General features: G+C 42.6%; 2 protein-coding genes across 12 annotated transcripts in view; one reads left to right on the forward strand and one right to left on the reverse strand.

Moving 5' to 3' along the window:
• LOC106742074 (longitudinals lacking protein, isoforms H/M/V) overlaps window positions 1-2,905 on the reverse strand; it is a 13,923-nt gene extending 11,018 nt beyond the window's left edge. Inside the window, exons 1-5 of one of the 5 annotated variants that reach the window (XM_014614686.1) lie at window positions 2,300-2,905; window positions 2,091-2,223; window positions 1,424-1,771; window positions 986-1,339; window positions 684-813 (exon numbers count right to left, since the gene is read on the reverse strand). In XM_014614686.1, coding sequence (XP_014470172.1) covers window positions 684-813; window positions 986-1,339; window positions 1,424-1,771; window positions 2,091-2,223; window positions 2,300-2,445 — 1,111 coding nt within the window. In that variant the 5' untranslated portion in view covers window positions 2,446-2,905. Of the gene's footprint in view, window positions 1-683; window positions 814-985; window positions 1,340-1,423; window positions 1,772-1,992; window positions 2,057-2,090; window positions 2,224-2,299 lie in introns of those variants that run through there. The other 4 variants (XM_014614687.1, XM_014614688.1, XM_014614690.1 and 1 more) reach the window with 4 other exon arrangements.
• LOC106742075 (polypeptide N-acetylgalactosaminyltransferase 5) lies at window positions 2,236-21,446 on the forward strand. Of its 7 annotated transcripts, none has more exons than XM_014614696.1 (8): window positions 2,236-2,258; window positions 12,739-13,514; window positions 13,791-14,109; window positions 14,740-14,917; window positions 15,224-15,404; window positions 18,178-18,416; window positions 18,906-19,040; window positions 19,144-21,446. In XM_014614696.1, the coding sequence occupies exons 2-8, from the start codon at window positions 12,893-12,895 to the stop codon at window positions 19,291-19,293; spliced, it is 1,824 nt and encodes a 607-aa protein (XP_014470182.1). In that variant the 5' UTR covers window positions 2,236-2,258; window positions 12,739-12,892; the 3' UTR covers window positions 19,294-21,446. The 7 variants fall into 7 exon arrangements, with proteins under 7 accessions (XP_014470182.1, XP_014470183.1, XP_014470177.1 ...); XM_014614697.1 differs by lacking the exons at window positions 2,236-2,258; window positions 15,224-15,404 and adding exons at window positions 3,355-3,590; window positions 16,995-17,175; XM_014614691.1 differs by lacking the exon at window positions 2,236-2,258 and adding an exon at window positions 3,356-3,590.
• Window positions 21,447-22,208: the final 762 nt, after the last annotated feature.

Consider the following 22,208-nt stretch of genomic DNA (forward strand, 5'->3'; position numbering starts at 1 on the left):
CAATCGTACCCGCATTTGACAGAGAGCGAGTTTCGACAGGTTCCGACTTGTCACCTCCTACGTGACGTACGACCGCAGCGACGAAGTATTGTTGTCACGTGAGAGGTGACTTACGACCGATAAGGGTTAAATTGTTTTCTATGTAAACATGATTACTTGTCTGTTGCATCAACTGTTTACATTTTTGTCTCTTTGATATATATACAGATCAATATCATACAATTTGCGTGTATATATATATATATATATATATATACACACACACATATATNATATATATATATAAAATGGAAGTTATTTTTTAAAATCTTTAATACATACTAAAAACGCACATCACCGATAAACAGTATGTTACAAATAACAAAATTATAATTTTAAGCAAAAAATAAAAAAAGCATGTAATATTTAAAGAGAAACATATTCACAAATATTTCCATCTATATTTCAGAACTAGAAACTTTTAAATCACAACCATGTAAGTGAAGCATGCAGCGTAAAAAAAAAGGGAAGTATTATTCGTGATATTAGTTTATACATTACTCATTTTAAAGATTTTATTTACGCGTGGCGCACGTAAGATATAGTTTAGATCATTATAATAAATAATGCTAACTGGATGACCGGATACTTGAGAAAATACCTACTTATGTGTATAAAACGATGTAAAATATGAAATGTCTTACCTTGGTGCACAGGTGGTTGCGAAGAAACTGAACTTTGTCCAATGTTTCCTCCCGATTGTTGGCTCACATCTTGAATAGAACCGTCATTTTGGGCTGGTGTATTGGCGGAACTGTTTTCCATGTTACTCATCTGAAGTGTGTACACATTAGCACGTCACTTACGATGATAATATTGTTTCACAATGTTGCAATACTTTTCGTTAATGTAACAGGCTCTTTATGCTTCTTGTTTAAAAAAATTCGCTATTAAGTACATAATATTATACATCGATATATCAAGTATAATATCATACTTCACTTACAATTGATATTTGATCTTCATCAATACTGCCTTGAGATTCTGTACTAGTGTTTACTGGTCGCCTCAGATTCTCCCCACTTTCTTGCGATACGATTAAAGGTTCAGGTTTGACGATATTAGTGGCTACTAGTGTTATTTCGTTAATGTCTTCCGGCTTATCGCCAGAACCGGACGTTGAACCAGTGGAGGATTTTCTTAACCTTTTCCTACGGAAAGAGGGAGACAATGGAGATGGGCTGGGTGAACAGGATTCACCGCGGTCTCCACCGCCTGTTTCACTACTACCGCTTGGCCATTTTGTCAATGACGCTGTATGCATTTCCGCAAGTCCTTTTATCTTTAAGCTCTCCGCTGTCTGTTAAACAAATCAAAATATATGTGTAGTGTCACACGATCAAATTACTCAATCACTTGGTAATTAGAGAAAGGTGTTCCTTACCTTTATGATAGACGGCAATTGATCTTGAGATATGTTTACTTCTCCATAATACATGAAGTCTACCATAATCTTGAGGTCCGAGAACTTGATGTCCTTAAGTATAACAATAGGATGCTGACAAGGATTCACTGTGAATAATGACTGAAAGTATGTACTACATGCCGATAGTACAACTTTGTGGGCCTGGAGATGTCTGCCTTCAGCAGCGAGAGTAACGTCCACCAAGGTCTCATTATTCAGCAAATTGGAGAAAACTGAGATGAAATTAGGTTGATGATTGTTCCATCGCAAGCAGAACTGTTGCATAGACATTGTGACAAGCTGGAAGACTTCTTCCGTAAACTTCAACTGCAATACGATAAAATAAAAACAAAGTTAACAAGGAATGAAGTGTAATAGAAAAAAATATAAGTATCGCATATATGAATAGCACGATGATAAAACAACACTTGAACTGTCACAAATGTACCGTAGCGATGAATATTATTAGCCAAGCGACGAAATTCCCGCTTTTAAATAATAAACGAAGACACAGTGAGAGAAAAAAAATATTAGAAGAAATATCTAACGATTATGAATGTCGAACATCATAAATAATGCATCGGTTTCCTCGAAAAGTACATAAGAAACGCGAGGTGTCGATGGAAGATGACACATCGTTCCGCACCGTCGAGCTGCGGAAACTCCGGTGACGCTGACGGCATTTAGCAGTGCGTACGAGACGCACAACAACAAACAATGTGCACACTATAGGCTCGTCGAAAACATCGTCCTGCGGTTTCGTGCGCGGAATCCAGCTTCTGGAATAACGATAATCACGACGACGGTGATACTGGTGAGGAAAAATTCGAGAGAAAGCCTCGGTGGAGCGCTCACTTTGACTGCGAAGCGTTTCGTGTCGTGCGATTCCTCGTGTTGCGAGCGACGAAAAGCTCGTGTCGTTCGGAGAGCAACACGCACCTCGTCACGATGATGGTTGTGATAGTGGTCGTCGTCGTCGTTGTCGCGGCCGCTACCACCATGGATCCCACGAAATTTTCCACACAGACTGAGCGATGACGCTTGTGTAATTCGCGAGTGACGTCATAGGCAAGAGAGGATTTATGTGTGACGACGACGCCGCTGTAGTAAACGCTGAGGTAGACCGCGCGCGCGGCCGAATTTCGCTCGCGTGTCCACCGAACGCTCGTAACGATTGTATACGCGCGTAATGCGGGAGAATTGCGTGCGATCGAAAAATATACGCAAGATCTTATCAATGTGCGTCTTCACAAATCTAACTTGATCAATATAGCGGTGAGGCAGCGTCGCCATCTGACGAGCGATCCATAAGCGCGCACGATAATTCGAATAGTTTTTCCCCTTATTTTTCGGCCTGGACGCATTGCGAACGCCAAATATATTTTTTCGGGTGTTTACCGACAATTAATGTCGGTATTTAGACCTAACTCCCTCACAACACATCAACGTTCCGATAAGATTACGGTAACATTAAATAGCAACATGTTAACGTTCCACGGAGGTTAACAAACCTGTCATTAATTTTCCAGTAACCTTGAATGCCTTGAGAAATTGGCCAATCACAATTGATTTTTCTTCCATAATTCAACTGTGATTGATCAATATTTTAAGACTCAGAGTTTAAAGTGCCTATTATAGACCGGGAAGAAAGAATTGACGTTTTGACAGAAAAGCAGAAGCCAATCAGAACCCGTGCTGGTAGTAAGCTAGATAAAGCGACCACCAGCGTGAGTCCTGATTGGCCGCTTGTTCTATCAAGGTGTGAATTCTTCTCATTGGACCACCGGCTGCTACATACGACGTATCGTAAGACCAGGCTTCGGGGAATGGGCAACGTCGATAAAATCTCGAGAGTTCTGAGCTTCATCGATACCGACCCTCGATATCGATACGCGGTAACCCCGCGTCGGAGGTGCTGCCGTGTGTACCACGATTCGCGCGACGCCCTAACCTCGGCGCCGCCGCCGTCACTCGGTTGCTCCGTTCCGCGTTGCGTCGTGCTCCGATCACACGGCGGTGTGTGTATCAGGCGTATCCTTCGTTCAGTGCGACGACAACGGCATGTGTACTCACGAGCTTTCTCCCGCTGCGTCGTGCCGTTGATCATCCGGGGTTTGGCCGTCTCGGTGGAAGAAAGTAGCAGAAGGTGCGTATCGACGGGGATGAAATGGCGGGGGAATCGACCGGCCCCGAAGCGGGCGCGTCGTCGCGTGTTAACATCACTGTTCAGTCCACGTTTCACGGAGTCCGCTCCGATCTCGTCGACCTTCCCGGTCGGGACTAGTGACCAATTTTCGAGATCGCTACGAATCCGTTGGTCTCTCTTACCTTCTGGCGCACACACGAGGAGTCGTCCCGTGTCGGCCGACGTTTCCTCGCCATTGATTCACACGGAGCGTCGAAATCTTGCAGGTGCGAGCCGTCGTTCGTTGCGCCGGGAACGATTAACATATGTGTAACGAGCGCGCCTCGATTCAGTGCTGGACTTGAGTCCGCGGGCAAGTTCATTTCCTCCGGAGATAGAGGTGATCCCTCGTCGCTGCGGGACCGAGTTACCATCTGTGCATCGCGCGGTTAAAACGTCTCCATGCGGAGCAGTGAGTGATCGATCTTACACATGTCCTGTGGAAAGGAAGAAAGTTTGGAAGCGCGCTGCCACGTTTTTAGAAACGTCGGACGCGCGGCGGCTGTTCACGTCTTATGTGTGGCTCCCTCCCTCTCTCTCTGTGCCTGCGTCATGCGTGGATTCGCCGACGCGAGATCGTTCGCGGATCGATAACGGGATTTTCGAACATCGCAACCGGTTCATCGTTCGCCATCGTGGCGCATTCTCAGTGATGTGGCTACGCGATCGCTTTTTTCCTTCGAAAGGATGCACACCTCCGACTTTCAAAGAATCGAGTACGCAGGTAGCATGCGACGCGTAGCCGTGGCTTAATAACGGTGCCACGAAGTGTACAGGCGCGAGTTTATGTTGTTTCTCCCGCATTGCGAAAAATCACGACTGTCGTTGACTCGGCGGTCGCTCTCCGATTCGGCGAATTAGAAATTCAAGGAGGGACACATACGCGAATTCCGCGCGGGTTGTGGTACACGCCCTGTACGTGCGAGGAGTCACGTTACGGCCGGAGATAATCTCTTTTAATTCCAGGTGCGAATTAAAACGGAATTCTTCATCGCGAGCGCTGGGCGCTCGTTAAGGAAATTTAGTCTCGTTAGTCGGGCATAATTCGTTGATACTAGATGCATAAATAAATTCGCTGCCTTTTTTTAAATATGATTTTTCAATGTTTATTTACAAAAAAAACCAATAACCTGTTAATCTTCGAAATCATTTTCCACACACTTTTGCCATCTTTCAGCTGCGAATCCCGGCTCCGGTAAAAGGATGGTAGTTTTGACTCAATGAAGCCATCAACTATTACAGTTAATCTTCTTAAAGTTTATAATTGGCACTTTCAAATTATTATATTTCAGAGTTACAAGGCATCGAACTTATTTATACACCTAATACTATCATGTGGACACGTTCCGTCAGGAGGGACCCGCGAAACGTTACGACGACCGAATTGGAATTCAGCGGAAACGCGTATCGGAAACACGTCGTTCCGTGTCGGAATTCACTTTTGAAGGGTGTGTCCATTTGTGGACGAAAGCCGCGTCGTTCGCTTCGTGTCTCGAGAAGTTAACTTTTCAGCACATACGCTGAGAGAGAGAGAGAAAGAGACATGTCATCGTTGTTTACGCGCGTGGGTGTCCACCTGGCTGCATTCTCGCTCTACATTTACCGCTGAATGTCGCCGTCCGGTTTTCCGAGAGCGCGCATCTCTCGCTCGTGCGTAACGCGTCCGCGTTTGATCCTTGCCTGAAGAGAAAAGCCTGCGGTCAGATTATACTACTTTAGAGCTGATTTTAGTAATCCCGTCGATTAACCACAACTTTTTGTTCGTCCGAGATTCTCTCGTCCTTTACTTTTAGACGAAACGGCGGACACTTTTTCACGGGGAAAGACAGATAGACAGAGACGATGGAATATTGAAACACGGCGAGCCGCTCTCGTCTGCTCGCGACAGATGGAATCTCAGTGTATCGCGACGGTCGTTTAGGAACGGTCGCGAGACACGTCGCTAAAATCGATCTATTGTAACCGGGTCAGCTTCTGAGGTCCTCATCTCACGTTGCCTAGCTAAAAAACAAGTTAAGCAAAATGGACTGAATGTCGTAACTCGGTTTAGAAGTCGTCATGCTCCGTGAATTGTCAAGGATTGTAAAAAGTCCGTCCGTCCGTCGTTTTTGCCATCGTTTCGTGTAAATCCCTATGATTTATCGCGAAGATCGTTTATAATGATGTTTTCGGCGATTCTCTTCGCTCCGACAGGTGAAAGTTTGCGAAATAGGCGGAGCGTGAAGCGTCGTTTATTATAATCATCCGCTGATTTAAAAATAATTTACGCCACGATGTTCATGCGAACAGACGAACAGTTTAATTCGGTGGTCGTTAACGCCGGAGGATTCTGGAACGCGTTGTAAATGGTCGGGACGCAAACAATTCTTTTTTTTTCATATCAATGAATTTGAACAATGCTAATTGTAGAACGGCGTGACACAAAACGCCGCGAAAATGTTTTGTGCCTCTCTCGACTGTTTTTTTCGCAACGTGCCGGCGGAGCGCTATTGTGTTCGTTCGTTTCCACATTTACAGTTACCACGTGTCCCCGTGGATCTTCCCGTCGATTCACTTGAAAGCGTCTTCTTGGCGTTCGCGTTGCTCGAAATTCCGGATTCATTGGTCGATCCGACACGTAAAAAAAGAAACGATTCGATATTAGCAGCTAAATCTCAGCTAAAAGATTTTCACACACTATTAGCTGATATTTTCCGCTGTGGAATCTAAATTCAACCAGTTGCTGAATTTAGCGCTGCGACAGCAACGACATTAGCTGTCTCTATTTTAAAATGGATCCGGATCGAGAGAACGAGCACGAACGAACATCTGCGAGCAAGTCCGAAAAAATAGTTATGGACAAACACGTTTTCTCTGATGTACCGACACGATATCTAACATGTTCGCAGATGTTCGCTTTCGCTTGGTCTTAAAGATTCAGGCTCTCCGAATCCACTTTTAACTACCACGGCTACGTCTTAGCCCCTATGGTTGATTCTTTCTCTGAATGAAGGAACGCAACGCGACAGGCGACTCGTTCTTCCCGAGGAACTCGAGGAAGAGACGCCTCGTTTAGCCTCAGCTCGAAATTAATTTTCTCGATCTGTCGGCGAATCAGTCCTTGTCGCAGCTGATCCTACCGCTTGGGAACGTAATTTCGCAGCACCCGCTCTCGTTCAGCGCTCGATCGCTACATAAATCGCGGACGACTACTAGAAACCAACTAGTAAAAACCGATCGTTTGCGACATCCTCGCGCGGTTTGCACCTCCTTTTCTTCCCCATCACGCCGCTTCACGCGATGAGATGGTTCTCCTCTTCGTCATCGTCGTTGTCGTCCGCTGAATGCAACCGGAGTTCCGTTTAAAGGTATACGGTGCACTTGTCCGTCTTCAAGGCATGTAGAGCACTCCAGAGACTCGCTCATCGGAGCAGCGGTCCCTTGGGGGGGNNGGGGGGGGGAGAGAAAATCGTCTCAAGGCCGCGCGCCTTGTCGTGTTGCAATGCAATTGCGCCGAGAATGATCTGTCATGGAACAGCGCAGGACGTTCTTCTCTCTCTCGTCGACAACAACGACGATAACGACAAGAGGGTTGCGATAATGCCGCCGCGCGCCTGGAGGACCACTATTCTCACGTTCTCACGATCCCGAAGTTTGGAAAGCGTGGGGAAATGTGCGTGATTACACGCTTCTACGATTGTATTGCGAGGTGCTTCGAACAGAATGAAACTGACTGATGGCCGACGTCGCCGTCGTGAGAGATAACGTTCGAATTCTCGACTGTTTTATATACCTCAGATTAGACACGTCCGAACGATCGCGTCCGAACTATATGCTTGCTCGGAGTTTAGGATAGATTCCGGATGAATGATCCTTTTGGCGTTGACAGACGTGTCTCTTTCCGTGCGTGAAATCTGAAAAGAACGCCGATTATCTCGTCGGAAACATTGAAAAACCAACCAATTGTTGATCACTCGATCAACGATTCGATCGTCGTGAAATGGGTAAAAATTTAGCCGAGCGGTCCATAACGTGTTAACAGCTCTTTCGATCATCGTAGGAATCACGCGCGAAAGAAAAAAAAAGAGAAAAATCGCAACCTTCTGGCGACCTTCGCGAGGGAAGTCGCGAATAATTCGAGTAGTTCATTGAGACGTTAATCGCGAAAATTCCAGGCGACACGTTAAATTCCTCGCCACTTTCCAATCAATTCCGAGTGCACTTTAACGCGACTCAATCCAATACTTCGATTAATTGATTAATTGAAGAGCAGTGAGGTCGCGCACGGAGAGACGACGTTGTGCTTCTTCGTCGTCGACTGCACCGTCCAGACATCGCACACTCGTTAGTTTCATTCGCAGTTTTGAATTATTATTCGCGCGAGGATCTCGATTTTTTTCGATTTTTATTCAAGGAAATCTTCCTTCCGTCCACCGCTGCGCATTATCTGCACCGGCAACCATCGGCACGTATCCAGCGTGAACAATGATGAAACATCACTGAAACCGCGATTCGCTGCGCAGCCGACAAATGGTATTCGTGATAGATAACACCGCTTGATGTTGCTCGGTGTATGCGCGCCGTTTACGTCACTGTTTCTCCTGAGACAGAGAGAGAAAGAGAGAGAGAGAGAGAAAGAAACGATACTTAATTATGCCGCGTTTCGCCAGTGATTCACGAAACGAGTGAAAGGTGCTTCTCCACGGCGACGGTATCGCACCGCCAGGTTCTCCCGCGAGAGAACCGATAAACATGTAAAGAGAGAAAGAGTTACCTGACTGTTGGCAGCTGCTACACTGTTAGAAGAAGTAGCGACTCGTGCATAAGAAGCCTTGCTTATCCGCAAGGACGCCCGTCCCGGTGACCCAATTTTCCACGACTCTCCGTTTGACATTTGCTGTCATGATCACGTGCCACGTGACTCGACAGCACAATAAAATGTCAGAGATACGAGACAAATGCCAAAGATATCACGCACAAAAGGTTGAGCGGATAACGGTTAGCCGTTAACGAAAGAGATTAACGCTTGTAATCTTGTGGTGCCGAACGGGCGTGTGATAACCGTCCGTAACGAAATTTAATTTAACATCTGTATGTACGGTATGCCGGTTACTGCACACAGACGCCCCGTGGAAACGTCAAAACGGTGCGCGCCTCGTTTTAATCCGTTCTCCATCAGGCGGGAAAACCTTACGCCGGTTTGTGACCCGTATAAAACGACGCGTAATAACGGTATATCCGTACGATATCACGATCTTCATTCTATCACATCGTGCATTGTGGGCCTCCGCATGTGGCACGCCGCTCCGGCGGGATCGTATTGTTCCCGAATTCGATTCCCAGTCATACTCTTGACCTGGTATAACCATGTGCGACATATATATCGGTGATCTTTTAACTATGTCTGATTGTATAATCGAGCTATCGTGTGATTTATGCGTTCTCCCGCGGACGATAAACCAATCGCAGCATAACAACTTGTGAATGACCGGTGGCTCTCCTTAAGTAATCTGAAAAGCGTTAAGTGCTAAGAATACTATTGTATAAAAGCATACCGTTAAAATAGAGGAGATAATCCCTCTGAAAAAAGCATGTTAAGTCGATATTTGAAATTACCGAAATTATTGTTGTCGTTTTTCCGCGATACTGATTGGCTGACGCGTTACAACGTCGCGGCTTACCTTACACGTGTCGTTTGTGGTTGTAAAATCATTACGTGAATTCTGACAATTCGTAAATTTGTGCGTTAAAAAAGATAAAAAAAAATGAAATATCAAGAAAAACGGAGAGAAATAAGTTTTTAATCTGATGAAAAAATTTTAGTCCAATGCCTGTTTAATTATACGAACTGAGATTTCTTTCTGTGTAATAGTAGTTAAAAATAAATAGCGTGTGCCTGTATTCTAATAAATATAAATAGTGAAATATTCGCGATAATAAAAAGCAACATAAATAATTGAATATCTCTGCATTTGATATCTCAGCTATTTAGAAATGATTCAGAGACGAGTATAATTTGACACGTAACTCCCTGGATAATTTCATAATGGTTCTGTACCAAAATATTCTAAAAGTATTCGTTTGTCGATGTAGAAGCATCGACAACTATCTTTAACATCGAATCGAAATCTCGGTGCCTCCAGGAAGAGAAAGAGAGAGAAGGAAGGAGAGAAAACAATTAATCTTTGAATGCAAATACTTAATTACATCTGTGCGTTATTATTGAAATAATCCGCGGGCAACATCACGTCTGTTAAATTCAATTAGGTCGTGTAAAATATTCGATCATCGTTTTATCGCGTCGCTTGCTTTTGTTACGCATTAACCGTGATATCGATAATGCGTTTCATTTGTCAAAATGCGGGTGTGTGTATTATCAATTCAAGATAAACTCGGTCGATGAGACAGAAATTTCGCTGGCAACTGGCGACGTGAAGGTTATGCTTATTAGCCGATTATTCCATAATTTTACATTAATATGTAACTCGCGCGATGACAGGCCGATATAGTTCGTTTCTAATTATTTCGAAAGAGATAGCCAACGACAAAGTCATCCGCCATCGTTCTACAATTTCACTCGCGTCATTCGTTATCACGAAGCCGCGAATACGAGTGTCATGCTAACTTCGCGAAAATTATCACTCGTAAGTTAGACGGACGATACATTTTGTAAACAGCCGTTCATTCTCAAGCACCACGCTCTTGCACATCGCGCTTCACGTCTGCCCTTTTCTCTTGTCTCAGTCTCCACTCGATGGTGTAACAATGCGATGTTACTTTATTTTACTTATATTGATCCTTAGTTATATAAAATAGCCATACAAAACAGGCCATACTTCTCTCTCTCTCTTTCACCTTACGATTTGCTTGTAAACAGATTCACATATATGGAATGTTCGTGAGAGTCCCGAAACTTTATAGATTATTCGGCGTATTCCTTCGCCGAATTAAGACCTGCGAATAGGTATTCTGGAATTCCTCTGATTTTCACTGATCCGATGATCACTTGGAAAAATCACATCAATCGCGTCAATATCGACGAAAGTCCGGATTGCGCTTTCAAATAGCCTTGAGATCCACTTTTGTCGCGGTACACTCGCTCGTTTCTGTTGAACGCGCGATGTCTCTCGATGACACTGCATTGGAATAATAGAAATAGCATGAGTGGACGAAGACAACTGTCGTAATCGAGGGCGAACACGCGATTCGTCACGACGATATCGTCGCGCATAATAACGTCTCAAGGATCACTCTGCGCTGATATCGATTTTTATCGGCCGATTGCATGCAATTTCTGCTGATAAATAATGTGTCATATGTTATACCGCGACCGAACGTCATCATTACCGGCCGGTAATGTCGTAAATCATCGTCAGTTCACTGAGTTCGCGTTAAATCGCAAGTACGTCCATCATTGGGAACTACGGAGAATATTGCACAAGGAATACACCGCTACTTATTAAGTAATATGCGGCAAGGAGAGCGCGGAGAACGCTTTTCAGTGAGCGAAGGAGAAATACGGAGATGAAAAGAGAAGAAGACCACGTCATCCGGTATTACATTACTAGTTGCAACTGTAACATTACTGATTACAACTTTTTTTGCCGTTATCACGATTCTATTCGCCACAACATTTAAAATTTAGAATGAATACCTATCCTAGAAGTCCGCCGAATTTGCAGGGATCCGCATTATGACTTCTTATGCGCAAGATCGATTTCGAATAAATAATAATTATATTAGTTATTAGTAAATAATAGTTATATTAGTTACTATTGTAATTATTAATTGTGCTATCGCGATTCTATTCGCCAATATACGTAGAAAAAAATCCCGAATAAATATCTTGCACCCTAGAAATTCCGGATCCATTGGTCAGTATTACTGTTATCGCGATAATTCTTTATTTTTGCGCAAGCTCTTTCGAATAAAACACGTATACAGGTTGCAAAACTCGATAGATTGCACCAGGTGGTACGCTCGTTGCGTTCGCTCGCGACGTATTGCGCGTATCGTCAATTGCTTTACTGTAACGGTGATTAGTTTACGCGTTGTGTGTATTTAATATACGTGCCACATCACAGACACGTAACTGACGAATGGGAATATAATAATGTAATAATAGAGCACTCGGTAACGATACGCGCATCAGTAAGCTCCCCTTTCTTTCCTCAATGAGAATCTATCTAACTGTCGATCTATTTATTTATCTATCTATCTTTTCTCTCCAGCTGTTAAATTTGCGAGTGTCCTTTATTATTCTCCCGTCGCTTCGATTCTGAGAGGAGCAATTTTCACAGTCGCAAATAGCGACAAGTTAACTTTACACACCCATATATGCATTTCTTCCATACATATTTGCTCTTTGCACGTCATTTGTAACGTTACTTTTTCTCTCAGATAAAAAGGTCGCGCAATGCAACCAGCCAGCAGGGAATGTCACCGTTGCTGTGCTGCAGGTCACCCGCCGTTATTACTGCCATTTCCCGCTCGTTATCGTAATGAAAGTGAATTATTTAGCAGCCGTTAATTAATTAGTACCGTCGGGAACACGGTTGTCTCATCGTAATATAATTTCCCAGGCCAAATAGCCTGGCGCGCGCTAGTGTGCCGGGTGCGTGGGATAATTGCCCGCAGATCCGTATTTCCGTCGTGTCTTCGAAATGCTTCGTTGTTACATTTTCTCCCGCGCTCGCTTTTTTGTCGCAGTTACAGCTGGTACCGACATCGATTGCAAGCCGCTGCGGTACCACAGCTACAAAATTCACGTGTTTTCTTTGTCAGGCCGAGAACTTTTCAAACTACTCTCTTTGCTATTCGACACGAGCGTATTCGCGGATTCTCTCTCTCTCTCTCTCTCTCTCTTTTCTCCTCTCTGGAAAAACCAACGCGGAAACACGTTGGGAGAAAACGTGAAGAAATTTATTCCTCAAAGCTTACCGAAATTTTCCTCTAAGATCTCACACGAGAGCTCCGCCGGACGGGCCGCATTATAAATCCCATTTTAATCGCCGCGAATCGATTTCTCGAAGAAAGAATTCCGTCCGGCGGGCAGTCTTTTCCCAAAAGCACGTACACATTAGCGCTCTCGTCGCATCCGTAATAACTTGAACTGCTTTCCATGTTACAGCACCGCGCAGATCCCAGTCATGTAATGCCACGAGGATTCGGCCAAATTAGCGGAATCCGGTAGTGAACGTTCCCATTCAAATCTCATTTTGCGAATCTGATCGCGGAGACTGGGTGATGAACTCGGCGTACAAGCGGAAGAGCGCCGTTGTAAGATGTTCCGCTCCAAGATTCGCATTCACACATGTCAAGTGATACTCCTGACGTCGCTGGTATGGTTCCTGGTCGACGTCATGGTGTTGATGCTCTATTCAGACTGCATCGGAGGGTCTGGGTGGAGCTGCTCGGATAACAAGCAGCAGCAGGCGCAACAACAGGCGTTGACGGAGGAGCCGCCTCAGCGCTTCCATCCAAAGATCCCGGTTAGGGAGACGTCATCCAAGGAGGAGTCCAGCAAGAAGCAATATTTGCCGTCGAGGTTGCACCTGTGGCGGCCGGCAAAGGTCATCCGTGAGAATAAGGGCAGTCCCGGCGAAATGGGGGCGGCGGTGCATATTTCGCCAGAGAACGAAGCCAAGCAACAAGAACTGTTCAAGCTGAATCAGTTCAATCTGATGGCCAGCGACATGATCTCCTTAAATCGATCCTTAAAAGATATCAGACTCGACGGCTGTAAGAATAAGAAGTATAATAAGTATCTTCCAGACACTAGTATCGTGATAGTTTTCCATAACGAGGCGTGGACCACTTTACTGAGGACGGTCTGGTCCGTCATAAACAGATCTCCCAGATCGTTGCTGAAGGAGGTTATTCTGGTGGACGATGCGAGCGAGCGTGGTATGTTTTTTCATTCTGAAGAACCGGCACGTTTATTTGTAAATTGTAAAAAAAAATGAGCAATCTAGATCGCATGTTGCAGGTGGAAAAATTTAATCCGAGAATAGTCATTTCTTTTACGATATGTAAACGATCACCTGCGGTCGTTTTAGATCTCAATTAAAAGCCGCTATTATTAAAGAAATATAGCATATCAATCATCTATGATTTATTATTATTTCAAGACATTGTAGATGTAGATTTATACCATAATGACGTGAACGTTGGTTTTTCTAGAGCATCTGAAGCAAGACCTAGAGGATTATATAGCGACACTACCGGTTCCCACGTACGTGTACCGCACCGAGAGGAGGTCGGGTTTGATAAGAGCGCGGCTTCTCGGGGCGAAGCACGTGAAAGGACAAGTGATCACGTTCCTGGATGCACACTGTGAATGCACCGAGGGCTGGCTGGAGCCGCTGCTCTCGAGAATCGCGAACGACAGGCACACCGTAGTCTGTCCGATCATAGACGTGATTAGCGATGACACTTTCGAGTACATCCCGGCCAGTGACATGACGTGGGGAGGCTTCAATTGGAAGCTCAACTTCAGATGGTATATTAATAATGTTATAAATATCGCGAGCACCTTTAAGTGTATTATCGCCGCGTTACTTTATTCCTCGATCGACGAGTCAGTTCGATCTCGTGTCTTGTAAAAAGAAGAAAGAACAGGAATTTGAGTTGCAAATGCGAAAATCAGCTTACATATTTTGCATACGATGAATAGTTAGATCTGTAGATAGCTGAACTCACGTGGAATACTAAGTCTATCGATCCATACCGATATATATATATATATATATATATATATATATNGTCGTCACGTTCATACATCCACCGGTTCTCATTCTAATTCGGTTACATTTACATACATAATGACCCGAAATATAATTAATGGCGGCCGCTCTTTTTCTCTCCCTCGCATACACATATACACACACATAATTACTACGAGCCGTCGAGCTCACAGATTTACGGTCTCCCGTATTCATTGCATGCGTACAAAGCGTCCTGTTGTTTAATTAAATTTTAATTTATCCGCCGCGCGTGGATTTCGACCAAGACAAAGCACGTCGTCGACAAGGTCCGAATCGCTCGTCACTCTCCGGCAAATTTGCAATGTCTAATTTTCTGGCAACGACAATTTCCGCTTAATACCACGCCAATGCCTTCGCTTAACAAGGTACAGAGTCGCACAGAGAGAGATGGACAGAAGAAACGGCGACCGAACGGCACCGCTGCGAACGCCGACAATGGCCGGCGGTTTATTCTCTATCGATAAGGAATACTTCTACGAGTTGGGCGCGTATGACGAAGGCATGGACATCTGGGGTGGCGAAAATCTCGAGATGAGTTTCCGAGTAAGTTCTCTCTCTCTCTCTCTCTCTCTCTCTCTCTCCCCCCTTTCTCTCTCTCTCTCTCTCTCTCTCTCTCTCTCTCTCTAAGATACGATAAGAAGAGAGATCGCCAATTTGGTGCGATAAAAATTATACATCATATGTTTCGGCTTGAACAAAGTCACACTGCATATGTGATACAACTATTCCTAATATTTGTATAACAATAGGAGACCGGGTTCTGAAAGGGTTTTTCCTCAATATGGGTGGGGTGTATTTCGTTGTCATAAAACTTTCACTGTTATTTGTGAAGTCATAAGTGCCTTATAGGTGTGGCAATGTGGCGGAACATTAGAAATCAGTCCGTGCTCACATGTGGGACATGTATTCCGGGACAAGAGCCCATATACATTCCCCGGCGGTGTCAGCAAGATAGTCCTGCACAATGCGGCCAGGGTGGCCGAAGTCTGGATGGATGAGTGGAGAGATTTTTACTATGCCATGAATCCAGGTTAGATAATCTGCAGTGTACCGTTTCATTCGTTTTGCGATGTTGTTGGTTGTACTACGTTGCGCTAAACGATGCCGTCGTTATGCACACTAAATATATATATATATATATATATATATATATATATATATGCATGTATGTATATATATATTATACATACGTGTCTAATGCAATATACCCAACCGATCAATACCTATAGTAGTGTCACGTCAAAATTCTCATTATCTATTTCTCTCTCTCTCTCTCTCTCTCTCTCTCTCTATGTATGCCACGAACTCCCGATTCTCTTCTTAAATTATCCGTCACGTTCCAAATAGATAATATACAGAAGAAATTTAATTGAATTATAACAGGATACATATTTATTTCATGACTGAAAAGATGTTTTAACGAAACTTTCATGTAATGCCGGTGTTCATGTAGCGCGCTTATATCGGAAATAACGGTGTTATTTATGGTAAAGCCGTTTTTAGAAAAACCGCTGACTGAGCGACAGTATATATCCTATTTGACGGGTATCTGATACATGCCGTTTATTACCATACACCTCATCGAACTGTTTCATAGTTCGTATAGTTATATAAGTTGCAATTGTTTTTGAATGCGTTATTTCTTGTTTAATCAGTTACCTCTCCACATCATTCAATAACTGGCGCGCGCTGCGTCAATTGTACTCTTACAATACGACTTTTTTAATACGCCACCAGCTACAAATAGGATCACAATCTGTCGGATTCTCGTCCAGGCACTCCGAAATCATTCGTTTACCTTCAGTTTTCAATTTTCAACGCCGTCCGATAAATTGAAAGCCGAAGACAGTAATGGTGCCAGATTCGCATCGGCACGAGAACTAGCCGAAGCGACAGCTTTATCTCGCAGAGATACATCGTTAATTAGTCGATCATCTTCTATGGGTGTTATGCACATGATTTTATATTGCATTATGTGTTACTTACTAATAATCTCATACATAACATCTTGTAGTTGTCTTTACGGTTTACGTTACTCATCCGCTAATATCTTCCGCGAATATCGAGATCTCTAACTGTCGTAGAAATTGTCTCCAATCTGTAGAATCTCTCTGCGTTGATCGCCGCTGAACACTTTATCCATTTCCTCCATTCATCCCGATCTCTTGGATCAATAAGTATCAGCTTGAACGGAGCAAAGCATTTAGAAATAGCTACGGGGCATCATAAACGTGTACCACGTGTTGTCGAATGAACGTTTCCAGTGATGTTTCGTTTCTGTGTCTTCCCGGCACACGCGCTGACTGTAGTCTTTAACCACTCATCCATCCAGCCGACTAACCAATTGAGATTTACGCTTGCTTCTTTTTTAATAATATATACTTTTTATCAAGCCACATTATAGGTGCCGCAAAGGGGAAAGTGCGGGACTCTAAGTCCATCACGAGGCGCAGAAATATTACAACACACACACACACACACACACACACGCGCGTTCTTATTCTTCCTCTTGTTTTTCTCTCATTATTATTCTTAATTTGTTTTCTCAATCCTCTCGTTTCTTATCGTGTTTTAAAACCGTTGCAACTGCTAACACAACTAACAGAACTGAGTTGGTTAGATATGGATGTGTGGTGGGACATTGGAAATAGCGACATGCTCGCACGTCGGGCATGTATTCCGTAAGTCGACCCCGTATACCTTCCCGGGTGGTACGAGCAAGATAGTCAACCACAACAATGCGCGGCTCGCAGAAGTTTGGTTGGACCAATGGAAGTACTTCTATTACAACATTAATCCAGGTAGCACTAACCACTGGCGAACCTCATAAAAAAAACTAAAAAGAAAGAGAAAGATCTCTAGATCTGCGTATTTTCTCTCGCACGTAGCATCCTTGCCTATGAGTATACTTTTTTTATTCTTTTTATCGGTCGCTTTTCCCGCGGTAACAGCATGTTTATCCGCGGGATATATTTGCAGGTGGTGTTTGTCTGTGCATGATGTCTCTCGTTCGTTTCTGTTCTCGGTTTACGGCTGCTTTCTTTCTCTCTATCTATCTCTCTCTCTCTTTCCGTCTATCAGATACCCGTTAACATTTATTTAAGACATCGTCGCTATTACGTTCGACCGTAACGTAATATAACTCAATATGATCATACATTGATAAAGTAATTGGATAAACCAGACATGATATGTACGATAGCACAATTATGCAAGTAAAACGTTCGAAGGTGTGTACTCTAGAGAATAAGTCACGCACAGCGCACTGCAGGGTTCCTTGTGCTGGCATATATCATATTGTGATCGAAGGGATATCGTTGAAACGAGTTATTGAACATACAAACTAACACGAATACGATGAGACGGATGTTCCATGTTCTTCTTCTAGTATTCGATCTAATCGGCAAAGTCACACACTCGCGCGCAAAACATGTACAGAACATTGGTAAAGCACGTTATTTGCACGCTACATCCACCACGAAGGCAAGTTAAAGGCATTAATTAGAAGACGACGTTACCTCGCGAACCTCCTCACCTACATCTTTCACAAGATTGTCAGAAGATTTATGCGTTGCGTAATTGCACATTTCTTTCTTTTTTTTTTTTTTTTTCTCTTAAGAGCAAGCATACGGCATTGATGTATCATACAAGTATCATGACCAAATTTCGTTGCTTCGGCACTGAAATGCTGACAAGTCTCCTCTCGATCGATTTACGCGCGAGCACCACAATGTGTAAAAATCACGTGTAAACAAGTCACCACTCTCCGGTGACAGATTATAATGAGAATCTATGTTTTGCAGGCGCGCGAAACGTCGACGTCGGCGATGTGTCCGAACGGGTGAAGCTCCGAGAACGATTGAAGTGCAAGAGCTTCAGGTGGTACTTAGAAAACATATACCCGGAATCGCCGATGCCACTGGACTATTATTACCTCGGCGATGTGAAGAACGTCGAGACGCAGACCTGCCTGGACACGATGGGCAGGAGGACCGGAGAGAACGTTGGCATTAGTTATTGCCATGGATTAGGTGGCAATCAGGTTCGTATGTCATTTCCGCAGCTGAGATACATGCGATATCAACTTATCCGGCCGACGTTCATTTTACAATGACTGTAGGTAGCTAATTTTGGTAAAGGGATAGTTGCTTCGTCCGATTCGACCGAGAATCTTTTGCACTCCACACGCGATTATTCTGGAGCATTCTGTGTATACAGGTTTCTTATATACTGTCTAATATTTTAAAAGTGAATGTTTGAAGTCACTTTACGAAGTACATATGCACGAAGATACCTCGTCTCAGAAATACAGGATATTAAAAATTCTAGAAAATTATCGTTTTTCTTAACCCTCCATTGACAACCTGGAGGGTTCAGTATCTCCTCCTAAGAAAAGGGTGTTGTCCTTAGCAGATTTTGAAAAGTTTGATATTGCGTGTATCTTGCGTAGAATAAAGATTGAGATATCGTTCCTAACTGCACCGCATCGAGAGAATTCTGTTATCCTCGTTTCTGTAACTGTATGATCCAGGTGTTCGCTTACACTAAACGGCAACAGATAATGTCCGACGATATGTGCCTTGATGCAGCTAGTCCGCAAGGTCCTGTGAAGATCGTACGGTGTCACGGAATGGGTGGTAATCAAGCGTGGGTGTACAACGACGAGGTAAAGCGAGAAGAAATCTAGAAGAAGCGGGAGGGAAAATAGTAGTTAGCACGAAACTGTTCGCTCGACGCTATTTAACGTATGTATCCTTTCTCTTTTCCAGACTAAGATGATCAGGCACACGAACACGGGCCATTGTCTGTCGAAACCCCACTCGGGCGACGCGTCGCAGCCCGTCCTAACGCAATGCGACCCCAACAACATCGGTCAAAAGTGGATAATGCGTAGCAAATTCAAGTGGCAAGCCAGCTAATATACGAACCGATTCTAAATGCAAGATCTGCACGCAATATTTGTTAATAATAATAATAATAATAATAATAATAATACTGACAAACTGTTTGCTCCGAAACGAAATACTCGAGTGCGCGAACGAATGGAAAAGAAAAGAAGAGAACCAAGTATTACAATCAATGGGAGAGAGATCCCTGTTCGGTATCACGTCTAATTAGCGATCCAGATACACGTCGGGATCATCAACACGATGACGAGGGAGGGGAAACAGTGCACACAGAGAAAATCGACTGACGAAATTTCGCCGTTCAAGCATGGGAGAAATCGGGCAAGAAATCGTTAATTCTTGATCACTATAGGATTTCATTCACCACAACGTCGGGAACTTTCTTGTGCTACGTATTGATCCGAGACGCAAGAGTGACAGAAATGAACATCTCCGATTGACGTGTGAACGTGAGTGATACACTGTACGGCGTACAAGTGAACGTTTCCTTTTTCTTCTTTCCTGGCTTAAGCAGCAGAGAAGAAGACATATCAGATATCACTGTTATAAATAATTGTTAATACAAAAGAGAGAAAAAAAAGAAAGACATATTTGATAACTTCGAATGAGTGCAATGACGGATGACTGGCCGTTAGATGGGCGGCGCGATAAATAATATGTGAATATGCTAGAATATACGATACACACTCATTTTATCACAATATTATGACGGGGAACGATGCTGGAATGCCGGTGAAATCGATGTGACGTTGGATACTGCGCGGTAACATAGAAATGAATTATTGTACAATCCACTAATTAATTAAGGAAGAGCACCTTTTTATATTCATGTTTCCGATAGTTCCTTATTGCATCTTGTTCGTGTAATTTAACTGTTATTAGCATCATTTCGCGCGAAGAATGTACTTACCCGAGGAATATGCCTGAATGATTCGTAGAGCGAGATTAGAACTTTGCATTGGGAGGTTTTTTTTTTAGTTAGACGCGTACGATTCATTGTGAAGACCTAACGCGCGATTTGCGAATATACAGAGTGTCTTCCAGGTTTTAACGATGACTAGACGAATATTTTCCCGGCATGATCAGCCGTCGCGCGCGCACATTCGCGAGTCGTATCTGTTGATCGTGCGTGTACCTAAAATAATAGGTCTAAAGTATAACCCGGTGAGTGATGGTGCCGTAAGAAAATTACGTCGTTTGATCATCTCCAGGTCGAACGTCGCGCGGTGCCTTCGAACGCACAACAGTGAGATCCGTAATAACTCCGAGTCTAGAAGGTCATTATTTCATTTGAAACGCAGCGCGATCATTCATCGGGATTAAACGGTTAATTTAATTGAAGTGTGTGACATCGATTTCAAAGAAAAATCATCAGTCGTGATGTTTTACAAAATTGACAAACAGAAATTATCCGTCTCGGATTCTGGCACCATTGTCTTTTACATTATGAATTTACATCATTAATAATTAGCAATCGAATGCTTTTCTTTCTTTTTGTGAGGATCTTAGAATTTACAGAAATTTTGCTCAACGTCAAAGATTCACGTATATGTTACGAACAGAAGTATGCCCAATGCATGCTTCATCTGCGCTTTCGCGAGAAAACTTCCAGTACAGATTTTTAAAACTAATTCCTTCCTACATAAATGCTACTGAATTGACAAGTACACTCATTATTCCTATGTAATTTAAAAGAATGTTATGGTGATGGTGCAACGTTAATAGCTTGATACATTTGTCTTCTAAGACTGTGGTATTTTATTTTTGTATAGAACACGAGTTGACTTATATATATATACATATATATATATATGTTATGATATAAGCAATGTGTTAGTCCATCTAGACGAGTGATAAATTGTTCAATCGCGTTATAGTCCGCTAAAGTGATGAGAAACAATAGTCAATAGCATTTCCTTGCAAACACGTCATTCCTAGCAAGCTGGTTCTACTTGATTTTATTTTACGAAAAATGCTAATATTAATGAATAAAATTGACAATGAACTATTACAACACATTTTAATCATTTGCTCAACGAACAATGTCATTTCGAGCTTCACAGTTCAATTAGTTATAATTGTAAAGTAGATTCAATATTATTATAATAATCTGAACTGTGTAGCCTAATCTCTTTTGAAGACAATAAAATCATTTTTATGCTCTATTAAGTTTATATGATGTTTACATGTCTTTATATTATATGTAACGTTATATATACATGTATAATGTTATATATATGTATATATATACATGTACATATATAACATTTTATCATACACATCAATGATTTAAGATTCCAGAGTAGTCGCTGTAATTGTTCTTGTTTAATGACGTCAATTTAATGACAACATCAATATTATCATATTGATGAAATCATAAGTTGGAAAAGAAAGTTCTGTGTTAAATTCTATGTTCTGTCAAATTAATTTTGCGACTAACTTTCATTGATTGTTCTTCAAAAGAAAAGTGTTTGTCCAATTTTACGCGTGTCAAGTATACTGCTGAATCGATAATAAGTGTCATTTTGTGGATATATTTTTTTATTTGAAAATATAATGCAAAAAATTCTAGTACGCGTTTTCTCGCTTCTAACGTCATCGAATAAGGATAGTCACAGCGACTAGTCCGGAGCCTTAAAGCATTTCTTTTAATGTAGATATATATATATAAAATTTGTAAAAACGAATGTATGCATTAACTATATTTAAATTTGCAGCTTTTGTTTCCTCTTTTCAGAATATAATTAAAATCGACTAAAACAAAAATGTTTCCAAAAATATTTATAATTGTTAAAATTATGTATTATCTAGACGTAATTTCTAGGACCCTATGAAATAATTATATGACCGATAATTACGTCTTAGAATAAATAATTAGTTTCGTTATATATACGAACTGTTGATATTATCATTTCAATATTTATAAT

The sequence above is a fragment of the Dinoponera quadriceps genome, unplaced genomic scaffold (genome assembly GCF_001313825.1).
Source record: "Dinoponera quadriceps isolate SergipeBrazil2010 unplaced genomic scaffold, ASM131382v1 scaffold588, whole genome shotgun sequence".
In the NCBI taxonomy this organism is placed as follows: Eukaryota; Metazoa; Arthropoda; class Insecta; order Hymenoptera; family Formicidae; genus Dinoponera; species Dinoponera quadriceps.

Bases quoted from the DNA above. Each gene is read 5' to 3' on its own strand.
- LOC106742075 (XM_014614696.1), top strand. From the start codon at position 12,893: ATGTTCCGCTCCAAGATTCGCATTCACACATGTCAAGTGATACTCCTG. The intron at 13,515-13,790 runs GTATGTTTTTTC...TGGTTTTTCTAG, and splicing joins GGACGATGCGAGCGAGCGTG to AGCATCTGAAGCAAGACCTA. The intron at 14,918-15,223 runs GTAAGTTCTCTC...AGTGCCTTATAG, and splicing joins ATCTCGAGATGAGTTTCCGA to GTGTGGCAATGTGGCGGAAC.